The 15,385-nt window shown below is 38.6% G+C and overlaps 2 protein-coding genes across 2 annotated transcripts in view; one reads left to right on the top strand and one right to left on the bottom strand.

The window, feature by feature from the left end:
• LOC310946969 (uncharacterized protein C14orf132-like) overlaps window positions 1–1,696 on the bottom strand; it is a gene marked incomplete at both ends in the record, with an annotated part of 18,829 nt that extends 17,133 nt beyond the window's left edge. The window contains one exon of the mRNA XM_083913575.1: window positions 1,670–1,696. Coding sequence (XP_083769701.1) covers window positions 1,670–1,696 — 27 coding nt within the window. The remainder of the gene's footprint in view (window positions 1–1,669) is intronic.
• Window positions 1,697–8,021: 6,325 nt separating this feature from the next.
• LOC310947499 (protein YIF1B-like) lies at window positions 8,022–14,323 on the top strand. Its single transcript, XM_083914317.1, has 8 exons — window positions 8,022–8,162; window positions 10,341–10,443; window positions 10,725–10,854; window positions 11,012–11,116; window positions 11,396–11,532; window positions 11,888–12,043; window positions 12,247–12,340; window positions 13,121–14,323. The coding sequence occupies exons 1-8, from the start codon at window positions 8,126–8,128 to the stop codon at window positions 13,274–13,276; spliced, it is 918 nt and encodes a 305-aa protein (XP_083770443.1). The 5' UTR covers window positions 8,022–8,125; the 3' UTR covers window positions 13,277–14,323.
• The last annotated feature ends 1,062 nt before the right edge of the window (window positions 14,324–15,385 follow it).

Here is a 15,385-nt window from a genome sequence, read left to right as displayed (position 1 = left end):
ATCCACACAGCTGGACAGGTACACTGCAGGAATTAAGATCCTTAATCTGCACAACACTGCTGCATGTCTCAGGCTATAAGAAATCACTCCTGATGCACCTCGGCATCATAAAATGTTTGAAAGTTCAAGCTGTTGGAGGCAACATAATTTCACACTGAAGCAGACAGCTCCCTGTCTGGCTGACTGTTTGAATCACCATGTTCTAATAGTCTAGAATACTGTCACATGATGCATTTACACATTTCTCACTTGTTCAGAATCACACAGGGGATGTTTAAAAACTGTATTAACTCAGTACGAGCACAGTCTCAATAACACCATCTAGTGTTCGACTCCAGCTCAATCCAATTGAACCCCACTACAAACACACTCTCTATAAATATGTTTCTTTTCAATTAGGCAATATGGTCACAGGTGTCTCTGTGACAATTATCAGTGTATAATTGTATCATTTGACGGACGTGAAAATAGATGGAACAAATCTAAATACTTGACTTCTGTCGTACACAGATATTATCCATATATCACTGAGAAAGGCACTCTAAATGATTCCTCTTGCAAATCATTGTGCAATCTACAGTACAGTAATTACTTTCAAAACATATCCATAGGCTGCATAACTCTACACCTTACAAAGGATCTCGGCTGTAATAGAAAGCTTTGCCCTCAAGCTCGTTAAAGCTCAACATCATAGGTCAGTTGAGAGAATGAGAGAAAAAAAACAGGCAGAAAATGGGACACGAATGTTTCACCACGATAAAGAGCATGAAACAGGATGAGACAGCTGCAGTAACTGTAATAGAATGAAACAAACATACCAGTGAAATAAAAAACAGAGTTGATTTTTAGCCTTCTTTGCAGATAGAGAACAATATGATTTTCATATTAGTGTTGGTATACAAGAATATAAAATGTGTATAATGTATGAAGCCTCTAATTGCTGTTGTTTTACTTCTCTAATTTCAAACAAATATTATACTGGCGGGCACTCATTAAAATGATACTGGATAAAGCAGCAGAATATGCTGTCAGAAAGAAAGGGGCAGGGGTAGGTTGCAATATTCAGTTTAAGTCAGACAAATAGTAACCACCTGGGTATTGATATTTTTCTTGTACTTGTTATTGATGTTATTAACCAGAATTAGTCTCAGCCTCAATGCAGTACATGTGTTTATGGCTCATGGATGCTTCCCTCCACTCAGTCCAAAAGTTGTAATAAATGACAGGAAGACTGCAAAGCAGCAGCCTCAAGTGACTCACGTTTCAATAAAGCGTGAGCTCTTGCTTTTGTGACATCTGCAGTCTGCTTTCTGTGTCATCTCTGTATGTGTTCTCTTATGACTTTTTCAGCAGGCAACCAACCCATTAGATACTGATTCTGTCACAAATGTAAAAAACAAAACAATAACTTTAAAACAAAGCCAAAGCAGTACATTCATATACAACATACAGAAAAATTACAGCACACAAGCTCAGCAATGTATTAGCTCTGCTTTATGTTGCTGCTCTTGGTTAGATCGTTTACTTACAATAGTGTGACACTGACCACCCTCCCAAAACTGTTATTAGTACTATACTCCAGCACATTACTTCACCTTAGTATAAGAAAAACATTTGTAGTTCATTGTCTAAAAGTCTCAAGTGGCTACCTGTATTTCTGCTTCCTTACCTGTGCCGCCATTAGTGATAACTCCATTATATGTAAAAGTAAGACTGTCGATGGCCAAAAGAAAAAAATGCAGTATGATGAAGGTCCCTGAAACTGCACTGCTGTGCTTCGCTAGATGAGTGCGGCTGTGGGTGCGCTACATAATGACTCAATGAATGCTTTTCATGCTTCATGGAAGAGTTTGTTCACTCAGTACATCGCTCTCTCTTTCTCCATAGATGTTTGGTCAGAGTGGGGTGGGGTGGGGTAAACCCTGCAGAATTATTGATGCTGGTGTAGCTTTCGCATGTAAGCTCTCTTGACACCACTACATCTTGCTGCAACCACTTTCTTTTCTTTCAACTTCATATCCTTAAATAATACATCTCCATCTGAAAATTTACATCAACATTATCTTTTGTTTCTCCATCTTAGACTTGCTTGCATCCATACCAGGCTTATAGACATTATAACTAATGGCTTTATTATGATTTATGGATCATTTCCTCATGTTTTAGAGATCAGTAATAATGCACTTTGGGGTTGACAGGACGAGAAAAGCTCCCTTGCTGGTGTTTATTCCCCTCATGCATGACTTGACATTTTTAGCTATAGCTTTTTAATTTATCTTGGCTGCAGGTCATCTGGACCTAAATCCATTTATCAACAACGTAATCTGCAAAGTTGATATAGTATCTTAACAACTCTTTATTAATGATGTAGTAATATTTACCAGCTGCGACACCGACGCTGGTATTGTTTTCACCTTGTGCGTCTATGTGTGTGACATCATGGCAAGATGGAGACACCTGCTATAGTGGGAACTAGCAGGCAGTTTGAACTATCTACTAAAATGTTACAGGATGACATCAAAGTGAAAAAGAAAGATAAATGTATAAAAAATGGGCTGTATTCGAAACTGCCTACCACACAGCTTCTACTGACATATTTTATAGCTGGGGAGGACTGGAACTCATAGGTTAAAGGTCATCTGTTTTGCAGACTGAACAATGTTCCATATTTTGAATGATTATAGAGGAGTTCTGGGAGTTTGCCATGTAGTGGAGCTGTCACTGTCTAGGTCCCGGTGTTCAAGTTTAGATGTCATATTTTGCGTCTATCAATACACCTACCAAGTGTAAAAACATGTTGTGATATTTCACATGCATTTCCACGCAGGGTTTTTATGTACAAATTGGAAATGAGCATAAAAATGCGAATAGAAAGGTACTTTTAGTCTTAAAATCTACAAAACCAAACTGTAACGACATCATTTTAGTATCTTGGTCCCTGTGCTGTGACTGAAGTGCATTTCTTCTTTCTTTCTTTTTGTTGATACAAAGGGTTTCAGGGGAAAACTCACACAGAAACACCACAATGGGACGCACAAAGAATGCAGTATTGCTCAGAAAAAGCCAGGCACACATGCACACAGCATGTCTTTTGCTTGTTTGTGCTTGAAATTAGCTAATCTGAGTTGTTGAATGTAATTTCCAAAGACAGATTCACCCCAAGCCACTTATGTGTTTCTAATGTCAAGCTGTTAACTGTAGACCTCTATTGTACGCTGTAGCCTTTGGAACAATTACTAACGCATGAGAAAACCCCTTAAAATAGTCCCTGTTGTGGCCTTTGTATGTGTGTTACAAGTAAGCGCGAGAACATGGTTGTACATTTGTGTGCCCTATGTGTGTAGGCATATGCATGTGAGGCAGGGCAGCTTTAGCGCATTGTGTCTCTCCTTTATGCACACTACAGTCCATTTGAGGAGAGATGGTCATTTTTCCCTGAGGGCCAGTGAGTCCAGCTGTCAGCGGAGAGAGAGTGAGACACAAAGTGAATTTGAAAAAAAGAGAAACAAAGAGGAAATTGTGGACTGATAGAGAGACAGGTCATTTACATAGTTGTTAAAAAAATTTTTTTAACCAGTATTTATTCAACCATTACCTACCCGCAGTTTGTACATTTGTGTGTTTTATATGTGTATTATACGGGAGTACTGACTGTCCAGGAGAAATCTCCCTGCAGTGTTTCTGTTTACAATGCTTTACACATCCACTTCCCAGAGTGCTTTTACACAGAGATAGAAAAAACACTTTAATATCATCGTAGCCACAAAGACGCTATACTTCACATTACATATCCAACAAAGGCCTCACACACAGATAGACACACACATGCACACACGCAGGAACAGATACCTAACGTTGCTCTTTGCCTGCTTTCAGCGAAAAAAGGAACAACAAGGACTTTTCATAAAACTACAAAATACCAGGGAAATTATTCAGCAAATTTAGTCTATTGCTGAAAGAATGTGTTAAACATTAATTTGTGAGGCATTAGCGTCCATTTAGGATTGTGTTTCTGTTCATCTGACAAATGTAAGTTGCAATATTCACTATGCTTTTAGCTCTGGTTTGGTCTCCACCACAGACTGTATGAAATATGGCCGTATAGTCTCCTTGATGTCATCCGTAGCTTTCTGAAAAGCCAGAGTGAAGCTCTAGCTTGGCAGTGCCTGAGGCTGCCTTCGCCTGGCACATCTAAATGGAGGTGAAGCGTGGATGAAGCTGGGGCGCGCCGAAAAAAGCCCATTTAGTCTACCCATGAGCATTAATAAATGGAGGCAGGGAGAATTTTGCTCCTGTAGATGACTGAGAACTATAAATGTATCCTGCACAAGATACACAATTACACAATAAACATAGAAATTATTTTAGCTATCTTTCGTCTTCTGCATTCTCCTGTTGTCTCCTGTTCTTATCTCACATTCATCCCCCAGAAAAAGTCCCACAGATCCAGCCCCAAACCCCATCTCTGCAATAAGAATTAATAAAGGCTGGTTTAAAGGACTTCTCCCTGCCTCCATGTATTAATGCTCGTGGGTAGACTAAATGGATCCATTCGGACCTTAACATTGAGTCCTTTACAGTTATATGTCAACAAGATTCAACATGACATTTTCACCTGTTTTACCCAATGTTTAGATCTGTTGTGGTATTTAAGAAAATTAGCACATATGTAATTTGATTATGCCCCATTTGCCCATGTGAACAAAACTTGTAATACATTTTCTGTTTGTCTTGATGTAAGTAATCAACTCAGTACTTTTCATGGTGATATCTGAAGGTTATTTTTTCCCCCTATTTGCCTGAGAAAAATTATGAATGATTATGCGAATGCATAGGGTATATTTAGGTCTTTTTCAAAACTTTCCCTTATTGGAATTCTTCTGGGTTTTTTCCCCTTACACAGGACATATTAAGGGTACAAAATCAGTTGAGTTTGCTTCTGTTGTAATTTGTTCAACGTTTACCCCTATTTTGGCTTAAAATGACTGCATGGGATGTAAATGGGAATTGACTTGCTTTTAGAGCCAGCCTGATCTCCACACTTCCTTAAGGAAATACCTGGATATTTAGCAGTAAAATTTTCATTTTGTGCAGATACAGGGATTTATCAGAGCAGATTCACCATGTTTTCAGTAAATACACTCTGATAAATCCCCTGTACCTGCACAGAGACCAGTATAAGCTGTAAAACCAAAACAATAAACTAAAAGAAGCTAAAATGCTCGTTCAAGATGATTTATCAGTGGGTTTGTCACTACGAGCAATCCCTTCACCATTAGCCTACACAAAGTCATTTATTCCTTTCTTTATATAAAAATATTGATTAGTGCAGCTTAAAGTTCCACTTTTCTAACATAAGCATAATATGTCTGTAGGCACTTGAGTTAATTAAAAAAAATCAGTAGCTGTGTCAGTTCTTTGGACAGTACTTTTGACCATGTAAATACATGTTTAACTGCACAGCACATTTATTTTTCAGAGCTTTTGCTGCTGCTGGTGTAAAGAATTCCCACTACAGCGCCGACAACTCCACCCACCACTGCTCCAGTGCTTATGCAGCAGCCTCGATTGCGACCCCGACTTCAGCGGTGTTATGATCATACCAGGTTCAATGAATTTGTTTTTCTTCTCTGCCTTTTCTCTTGATTTCCTTTTATAAATTTTATGGAGGTACTCCTGCAGATGTTCTCCTTCAAAATTTTCCCTCAGTTTTTCCTCTTCTTCGCGTTTTTCCTCAGCACAAGCCTTCATAATGTTCTCTTCTTGTTCTTGGATTGCTCGCTCAGCTTCCTTGAACATTTCATTTGTATAAAATGTTTCTCCATTACCACAAACCATAGTTAGTATCTTTTTGAGCAGATGATGTGCCTCACTGTTATCGGGAACGTTGTTGTTGAAGACATGATATCGCCAGTTACAGTTTTGCAATCAAATGGCTGAGCTGTTGACTTCCCATCCTAGCCGGTTACCATGAAGAAGAGAACCAAGGAGCTTCACCAAACACCTGCTGCAGGAGTTCAACAGTTTTCTGTTCTTCCTCTGTGAATCTGCCGGCTTGATCACAATCAGGAAGACATGAGGACCAGCAGTAGAGAAAAAGATGCATTCTTTCAGCTTTCTGACCACCTCATCTTCTTTGTACTTTATACAGTATAATAAATTTGCGGCGTGTTGATGAACTCGACCCTCCGTCCATCCACCACTCCTTTGTCCTTTTGACATCAGAGAGAGAGAGAGAGAGAGAGAGAGAGAGAGAGAGAGAGAGAGAGAGAGAGAGAGAGAGAGGACTGATGTAAAAGCCTTTTGATTTAGGATGGTGTTCCCTGATGCACTCTTCCCATTTCCTGTCTTTCCAATCTGCCTTATTCGAATTTCATCATGGGGATCAAAATTTACAAAAGAATTTTAGAAATGCCTTTAGTGGTAGTTGCAGTGAGTTATTTAATATGCTTCTATTATAAGCCACCATATCACTTGAAATACAGTATACTAAATAATGTATTGACAGGTGGCACTGATGTCTGTGCAATGAAAGAGCACACAGATTTAGCATTGCACTCTTGACGGACTCATGATGGACAGTTAGAAAAAAGGAGATATAAATTGGAGCAAAGATATGGTTCTTTTCTCCATGCAACGTACATTCAGCATATATGCTGAATTTAAATGTCTGTGTAATTAAAATTACACATAGTCAAAGATTTGTTTAGTTTTCTAGAGGATGCTTCTGCAGTGGGGAAAGAGAAAGAGTATGTAGCGAAGCTGAGCTGTTGGCTGTTTGCTTTCCTGATTACTCTGTTCAGCAAACATAACTTAATAGATGGAGTCACAACTACATTTAGTAAAAGCAGAAGCACTCAGTGCTTGTGGTTAATAATCACCAGCTGCTACCAGTAAAGCTCACTTATTGAACTGGTTTTGTCAATAGTTGAAGTACATTATTCCCTCTAAAAACACACCTTTTTATTTTTAAATTATATTTTACTAGTTAAAACGTTGAAAAACAAAACAAAATTTGGGATATAACTGTCTTTCATTTCAGAGATTAAATCAATTAAAAGGGAACCTTAGAAAATTAAAAGTAAACATATAGTGATAGTCTCAACAATGCACATTTTCCCTATAAACTATATTTTATCTATTATTTTTTTCACTGTGAATATACAAATGTGTTTTTAAAAGATTCTGAATATTGTATTAAATAACAGAAAGACAGGTGAAAGTATACAAATGAACATATTTGATGTCATGTTATATTTTGTGGGCCTACTGAACTATAGACTAACGTGCAGCTCCTCATCATACTGGGAAAGTTCCACCAATCGAGATGGACTGGATTCAAAACCTGGTTTAATAGGTTTATTGTTGAAAAGAAACACTACTATTATGCTGTACCACCATAACATATCAGTCATATTCACATTACTATAGATATTATTATAGTAACTGGAAGTGTGTCTGTCTCTGTCTTTGTCTCTCTCTGTCCATCTGTCCATCTTTTCTCTCTTTCTCTCTCCTTTTCTTCCTCCCAAACCGGTGCAGACAGATGTCCGTCCTCCACAGAGCTGGGTCTGTCTGACGTTCCTGCCTGTAATAGGGAAGGTTTTCGTTGCCACCGTACTCTACGGGGAAATTGTTGGGTCTATGTAAATAATAAATAAGTCATAGAGTGTGGTCTATACCTAGTCTGTAAAGTGTCCTGAGATAACTTTTGTTGTGATTTGGCACTATAAAAAAAATTGAATTTAATTGAATTGAATATTGCACATCAACAGAACACTGGATTTGATTTGAGCTTCCTCCAATGTGAATTATATTTTGAAATGTATTTCTGCAGTGTAATTTGTTATATAAACTTAAATAAATAAATAAAATAATAAAGAATAAAGAGAGGGAGAGAGAAAGGTTGGACGCTGGACCTCTGGGCACTTCAAGACAGTAGGTAGCAGTGATGCACCTCTCACGTTGTCTTTTATTCTACAGAAGAAGAAGAAAGCGTTTTCTTCCGGGTCAGGTCTATGAATGGCTCGTAGCCTCGTAGCACCGTTAGCTTGATAACTAGAGGCAGCTGCACCTCAGTGGAGTCTGTTAACTGACGGCTACTGCTACCATCAAGTTAGTCCAAATGGATTATACTCCAACTCAAAGCGGATTCAGACAGCGTAAGTTACGTACTTGAATTTATCCATCAAATCAGCCTTTAAGCTAACGGCTGCATGTGTATATTTTGTGCTTGCTATCTTTCTTGTGTCCGACGTAAACGAAACTGAATGGTGTTATCAGCCGGTTGACGCTAACAGCTAGCATAGCAAAATCACGTTAAACAACTTGTAGAAGCACAGACACCTAAACGTGTATTATATTTAACCGTGGTGGTATATTAGTGCTCTGTGCTTAGTTTACGCATGTTGGGAACCGTTAACAAAGCCTGTTTTACCAAGCTTCAAAATCTGGGTTAGATTTGGGGCATGGGTTTATTTTTGACTCTGACCCATGAACAACTGCTGTCAAGAAAGCCTCCCCCTCGGAAAACAGAGTCAAGTCAGCCCTCACGTTATATTGAGTTACGTCTAACTTACATACTAAGCATAAGAGATAGACCGATCCATAGGCAGGCCGAAATTATCGGCCGATATTTGCTTTTATTACGTGTATCGGCATCGACCCATGCGGGTTGCTTCGTTTGTTTTTTCCCAGCATTATTTACAGACCACAGGCAGATCTGTGTTGCTGGAGACGCCTTTGTTAAGTCCAATTAATGTGTTTTTCAAAATTGAGACTAGTAACATTTGTTATCAATGTGTAAGTTTTATTATGTAAATTGAACAATAGTATTAAATCCAAATATGGGCTCGAGAAAATCGTCAGTTTGTATCTGTCATCGGCTATGGCTGATGAAACAAAATCGGCATCAGCCCTAAAAAAATCCCTACTAGGCATTGCGGTAACAGTGTCAGATTTCAAAATAAGAGAAACGATCCTGAAACAACAAGTGAGTTTCCAACAAAAGAAGTCTGAATCAGACAATTTAGGGATGTCCTGATGAGTGTTAGTAATGGGGCTAGAGCCAATGCATTTTATTTTATTGAACATTACCTCAAGTCCCTTTTTAATCAAAGTATCTATGTGCATGTCTTCACCAAAATGTAAAGAAACAGGCTTCCCCTAAGCACAACCTCTCCAGAAGATTCAAGCACACACATTAATAATCTTATTTCTCACTTTAAAATAAAATATCAGTTTTCCACAATCAGGCCGACTGATGGTGATCAACATGGCCAAAGCCCACTATGTTGTTGTTGTTTTAGATAGAAAATTAAATCTTTAGGCTCATTTTGACAGACAAGTTGTGTGACGTTTTATGTCATGTCCGTCATACATTGTTTGCCATCAGGGACGACAGGGAAAGGCGGTCCAAATTAAAAACAGTTTGACTCTTTAGGCAGTAAGTTTAAGGCTGATGTAATCTGCTCTTGTGATAAGTGTGTGATAAGGTTTTTACCCCCCTCAGGAAATGGATTTAAATAGCTCTTTGTCTGCACAGCTCTAAAACGCTGGGATTGGGTGCACAGTTGATGAGATGAGACTTTTTGTTCCTTCTCTATGCACCTTGGAAGTAAGTGAAGATGTGCTGGAAATTAGTGATAGACCGATACATGATATTAGAAGGTTGTTTTCACTTTATTTGCGTATTTTTCATTGATCGTATCGGCTTATGCGGGCTGCTGCGTTTGCCGATAGTTTTTCCTTGGCATTATTTACAGACGGGCGTCCACAGGCAGCTCTGTGTTGCTGGAGACGCCTCTTTAAAATTCAATTATTGTTCCTTTTTTTAAATTGTGACTTTTAACATTTGTTATCATCATTGTGTAATTTTTATGATGTAAATTGAGGGAGCAAGAGTAGTATCGGCTCCAAATATCATCTTGAGAAAATCGTCAGTCTGTATTGGTCAATCGGCTAAGGCTGATCAAAAAATCTGTATCCGTCGATCCCTACTGGAAATCCCTACTCTGCTTCTATAAATTAACAGTCCGCTACAGATGTTCACCACTGTAGACACTCACCATGTGAGATAACATTGAAAACAAGACATTTTGACAATCATCAGTACATCTACAGGACAGCCAGTGTCAGTGATTGCCTGGTCTTAAATGTCTATTAATTAGAATATCACATAACGTGGGGACGAGGGGAAACAAGGTCTCTTTATACAAACGGATGCATGCTGGTTCCTCAGATTTCCTCTTCATGTGGCTGCCTTGCATTTACTTTCTTCTTTCCTTATTTTTCTACAGACTTTTTGCATCTCTAACCGCTTTCTCTCTCTATTCGCACAGAGCCTACTATGCGTCTAAGGAATAGCTCAGTGGATGGTGCTGATGGCAGCCAGCTGTTTGAGGATACGAGCGGAGCTGCACCTGGACCACAGACTGGGTACAGGTGGGAGTCAGGCTGAATATTACCCTGTGAATAAATATTGTCTTTTTGTACTGTATGTTGTGTGTCCTATATTACCTTTGTCAGTCTATCCGATCATGCCCTCAAAAATAAAATAGTGACACTGTAGGGGAGAAAAAGAGCATAACTATCCTAATTTACTTCCTTTATTTAGCTTCGCAGACTTTTACATATTGTTCCTCACAATATATTGGACTTTTTTTTAACTTAATACATTCGTCGTATTCTTTCAGTTGATATAGTTTCTTGTGTCATGTTGGCAGTAACCAGCAGGCTGGGCCTCAAGCAACAGGGTTTCCTGGCCAGTCCATCCTCTCAGACCCCATGTCTAACCTGGCCATGGCATATGGCAGCTCACTGGCATCCCAGGGAAGGGAAATGGTGGACAAGAATGTAAGACTGAGTCATTAATGTTTTATATCATTGCTTACCAGAAAGGATGCAAAAAGGCTCCCACAAAATGGTCTCAAAAGCCTAGTGACACATCAGGTCACAGAAAAATCAGGCTGAATAATGCATGTGTGTATGTCTGTGTGCTTGCTTGTTTCAGCTGGACAGGTTCATCCCGATTTCTAAGCTGAAATATTACTTTGCTGTGGATACAGTGTACGTAGGGAAGAAGCTGGGCCTTTTAGTTTTCCCCTACATGCACGAGGTGAGTCTGCTCACCTGCTGGATATAAATAATTCTGTTATGCCTGTTACTTTGCATAGGGAGAGGAAATTCTTTATCAAATCCTGTATCCTGCATATGAAAATACGTCAAGACAAACATACCTACTTCAAGTTATGCCTGTTGTAGTTTAAATTTCTTCAAAAAGTCATCCAGACTATACAGTATGTTACAGGAAACTGTGCTACTATTCTCCATGCTTTCAGCTCAAAGATTATTGATTCAAGATTTAGCAAGTTGTGTGATCATGTGCATGGTGTAGAACTGGGAGGTGAGCTACCAACAGGACACTCCGGTGGCTCCACGCTTTGATGTGAACGCTCCCGATCTCTACATTCCCGCCATGGGCTTCATCACATACATCCTGGTGGCTGGATTGGCCCTCGGCACACAGAACAGGTAACTGCATACAGAATGATACTTGTTAGGAAAATACATGCTAATCCAATGCTTTATGATCATTTAATTCTTTATCTAAGCAGTGATCATTAACAACTATACATCAGATTCCTTCATGTCTTCCTACATAACCACATATCACCAGTTTAATGTAAATTCTGGGTATTGTCCACCAAGGCATTGTCTTTGTGTTTTGTCTTTTTGCCTGGACTTCTTTCTAATGCACAATTACAGAGCAACAACAGCAACCGCAAAGCAATTAAAACGCTGCCTTCTGTCAGTTAGCCTTTTAAAAGAACAGATAATGGTGTACTGATGAGTTCACAGTATATAAATCATTTTGTACAACCCCCAGGTTTTCTCCAGAGCTGCTGGGGGTTCAGGCCAGTTCAGCGTTTGTGTGGCTGATCATTGAAGTCTTGGCCGTCCTGCTGTCACTTTACCTTGTGACTGTAAACACTGACCTCACAACCATAGACCTACTGGCCTTTTCTGGCTACAAATATGTCGGGTGTGTATAGCATTTTTTTATTTTCACATTTAAAGTACCAACTCACTTGTACTTCTTTAGTGTGCATTATTTGCTAAAACATTACAACATACAGTTCTTAAATGTTCTCAGTGTAACGCTCTGTGGATATTAAACCTAACTTGTGACTGTGTGTGTGTGTGTGTGTTTGTGTTTGTGTGTGTGTGTCTCTTCTGTTTTCTCAGGATGATCGTGGGGGTAGTGGCAGGCCTGTTGTTTGGGAGACTAGCATACTATCTCTCTCTACTGTGGTGCTGTGCTGCCATCTTTGTCTTTATGGTGAGTAGGAGCATCTACACGCCCGATGTCAGCTGGGATCGGCTCCAGCCCCCCGACAGGGATAAGCGGTTGAAGATGAATGAATGAATGAATGAAATTATTCATTTTTAATAGGCTGATTTCTGGTTAACAAATAATTGAGGTAAAAAGTGTACTGCATAGAATTATATAAGCTATACTCTGGAAAGAATGTTTCCTTCTTAGCATTCTGGACATTTTTTCTTCAGTCTCATCACCAGGTACACCCGTACGATCTCATTTTTAAACAATTAAAACCGTTTTGCAAAATTCTACCTTTTACAAAGTTTATAATGTTCAGTTTTTTGGTGATGTATATGATTGAGGTCAAAGTTAAAGCTGGTATTGTACTGGACTTCATCATATTGAGAAGTGCTGCTAATTTTGAACACCACCACTAACTATAACCTTAATGCTAAAGCCCATGATTTAACGAGAGACCATCTTGCAATGGGATCATATCAGCCGCAATGCCAAATCAGGCCAGAGGCAGAAGAGTGGTTGAGCAATGGCCACTACTCTACTTTCTATCACATTCCTTTTTTGAACTCTGCCTTCATTTTGAGCTCAAGTGTAGTGTAGTGTGTGTGCCTAATTGAAACATTTTGACCTACATGAATATAGATCATAGTTATGGCAGGGCTGTTGTATTTGAATGCATGTCACAGGTCATATGGTAGGTAGATGGCTCAGCTGACACACTGTATATAAACATTTGTATAATCGTTGATTTAAGAATATCTTTAACCGGTCCCACCTCAGATCCGCACCCTGCGCCTGAAGCTGTTATCTGAGGCGGCAGCAGAGGGGAGGCTGGTGAGAGGAACCAGAAACCAGCTGAGGATGTATCTCACCATGTCTATAGCAGGAGCACAACCCATCTTCATGTACTGGCTCACCTACCACCTCGTCAGATAAAACCCAGAACACACACACTCACTGTGTAGAAGATGAACTTGGCTGTCCGTACGCCATCGCACACCCCTTAAAAAAACACAAATCAAAGAAGCTTAACTTGGATGATACACACAACGGCTAACAGTTGTCTGGAAAAAGACAAAGACAGACGTACACACTCATAAAGACTCACTCCACGTGGAGTGTGCATTGAGGAAATCACATTTACAAGACGATTAGGAGAGGACGTGAGGCATTACTGCCTTTTCTCTCACAGCACAGCCCCGTGTCTTTAGTATTGCCCTTTTTTTGTCTTTTTTTATGTAATGTCTTCAAAAATGTGTAGCAAGAACAAGTGGCTTTAAGTTGTTTTTCTATACTTGATCATTATTGGTTAATTGTTTTTTAGGCATATTTAAGTATGTATGTTTGTGTATAGCAGAAATATTATTGCGGATGTTGCTCTGGTCTGATATCAACTGTGATTTTTTTTGTTTATTTCTGAGCCGACATAGAAAGCAAACTAACTTCACACAAACCGTCCATTTAGTGACAAAAAATAAGTCAAATTCAGGTTTAAGTGTGAAACTGGTTTGGAGGTTTGACTATATGACCTTTTCCCTGGACCTAATGTTATTTCAGGGCTGAAAGAAATACCTGTATCTGGAAACGAGGGTTATCTAACTGGTATGTAATTGTGGGTTTAGTACCACCTCAGTTTTTAATCTTTTCGTATGTGCTTTGATACATGTTTGAGCTTTGCTGCCTGACAGCTTTTGAATAGAAATATCAACTGTAAGCCACGACATGAGGGTATAGACCTCGCAATGAAATGTTGACTTTGATATCTTTTAAAAAAACAAGTAAATTATTTACCGCTTTTCATATTGAAAGGGGGATGGAATAAAGAAAAAAAAAAGGTCTGTTCTGTGAAAAATGTCTCTTTAAGATACTTGAAATATGTTAATGTCAGAAATACTTTCTTGTGCTTGTAAATCTTGTCACCATGTCTCAGCTTTTTTATGTAGCCAATATTAAGTTAAACCAGGGTAGGAGTCACATTCACTTAAATTAATTCAGGAAACTTAAAAATTAAGGATAATTCCTCAGATGAAATTTGTGATTATTGATGAATGCTTTAACACTTGAGGTGCCAATAAAATCTTTTTCTGAAAGTGCTCATCTAAATAAGATTCTTGAAATTGCAGCATCTCATTACGAATGACTCATTGTATGTACAGTACACAAAGCAGGTCATTTAAACACTTCCCCAGGATTAATCATGAATGGCTCCCATCCCTGACTGTGAAAGTAGGCTGAAAGAATACAACCTATCAAATGAAGCCATTGACATGATAAATTAAGTCTTGCTGATGGAGCTGCTGAGCTGTGAATTGTTTTGTCCTCAAAATTCACTTGTGTTTTTCTCAAATGTGAATAATTTAAAAACTATTTCAGCTAAATTTTCAAAGAAATTACTCAGTATCTTTTCATCCTCCCTCTATGGGCCTTATGTTTTCAAGATAAATGTTTTTTATTAATGTATAGATTAAGCCTGCCGTTAATTACAAAATTTAAAAACGAGATCTAACACATTCCACTAGGAAATGAAATAAACCAGGCCCTAGATATGACAAGATATCTAGCATATGGTTTACAAAAAACAATATCAATTATTATTGCATTAATAATAAACTGCAAGCCAGTTTTGAAGAGAGATGCATTCATTTAGCACGTTATTGAGCTACAGAGGGCAAAAAAACAACCAATTTTCTCAATTTACACACATTTTAATGTTGCCTTTCCTTTTGTCACACAAACAAAATGTTAACTTAAAATTCAAGCTTGTATAACAGGAACAGAAAGAGTACTTAATGCTAAGAATGTTATAAAACAGTGTCATAAAGAAAGGTATTCAAACCAGAGTGGACCTAAGAAGAGGCCAGATAACTGAAGACTTTATATTTACTTAAGGGGATAAAGGTTTGGAAGCTTTGGCCCAATATCCAAACAATGGTCCTGTATGTGATGTGTCAGGGTGTATTTATTTCTTTTGAATCATTCCTATCTGTTTAGTTTTGTTTGTGACTCACCAAAGCTAAATGAATATGCAGAAACACTAGTTCTAAC

This window comes from Echiichthys vipera, assembly GCF_963691815.1.
Source record: "Echiichthys vipera genome assembly, chromosome: 5".
Taxonomy (NCBI): Eukaryota; Metazoa; Chordata; class Actinopteri; order Perciformes; family Trachinidae; genus Echiichthys; species Echiichthys vipera.
Note: the sequence above shows the minus strand (reverse complement) of the source record. Positions and strands in the feature narration are given on the sequence as shown.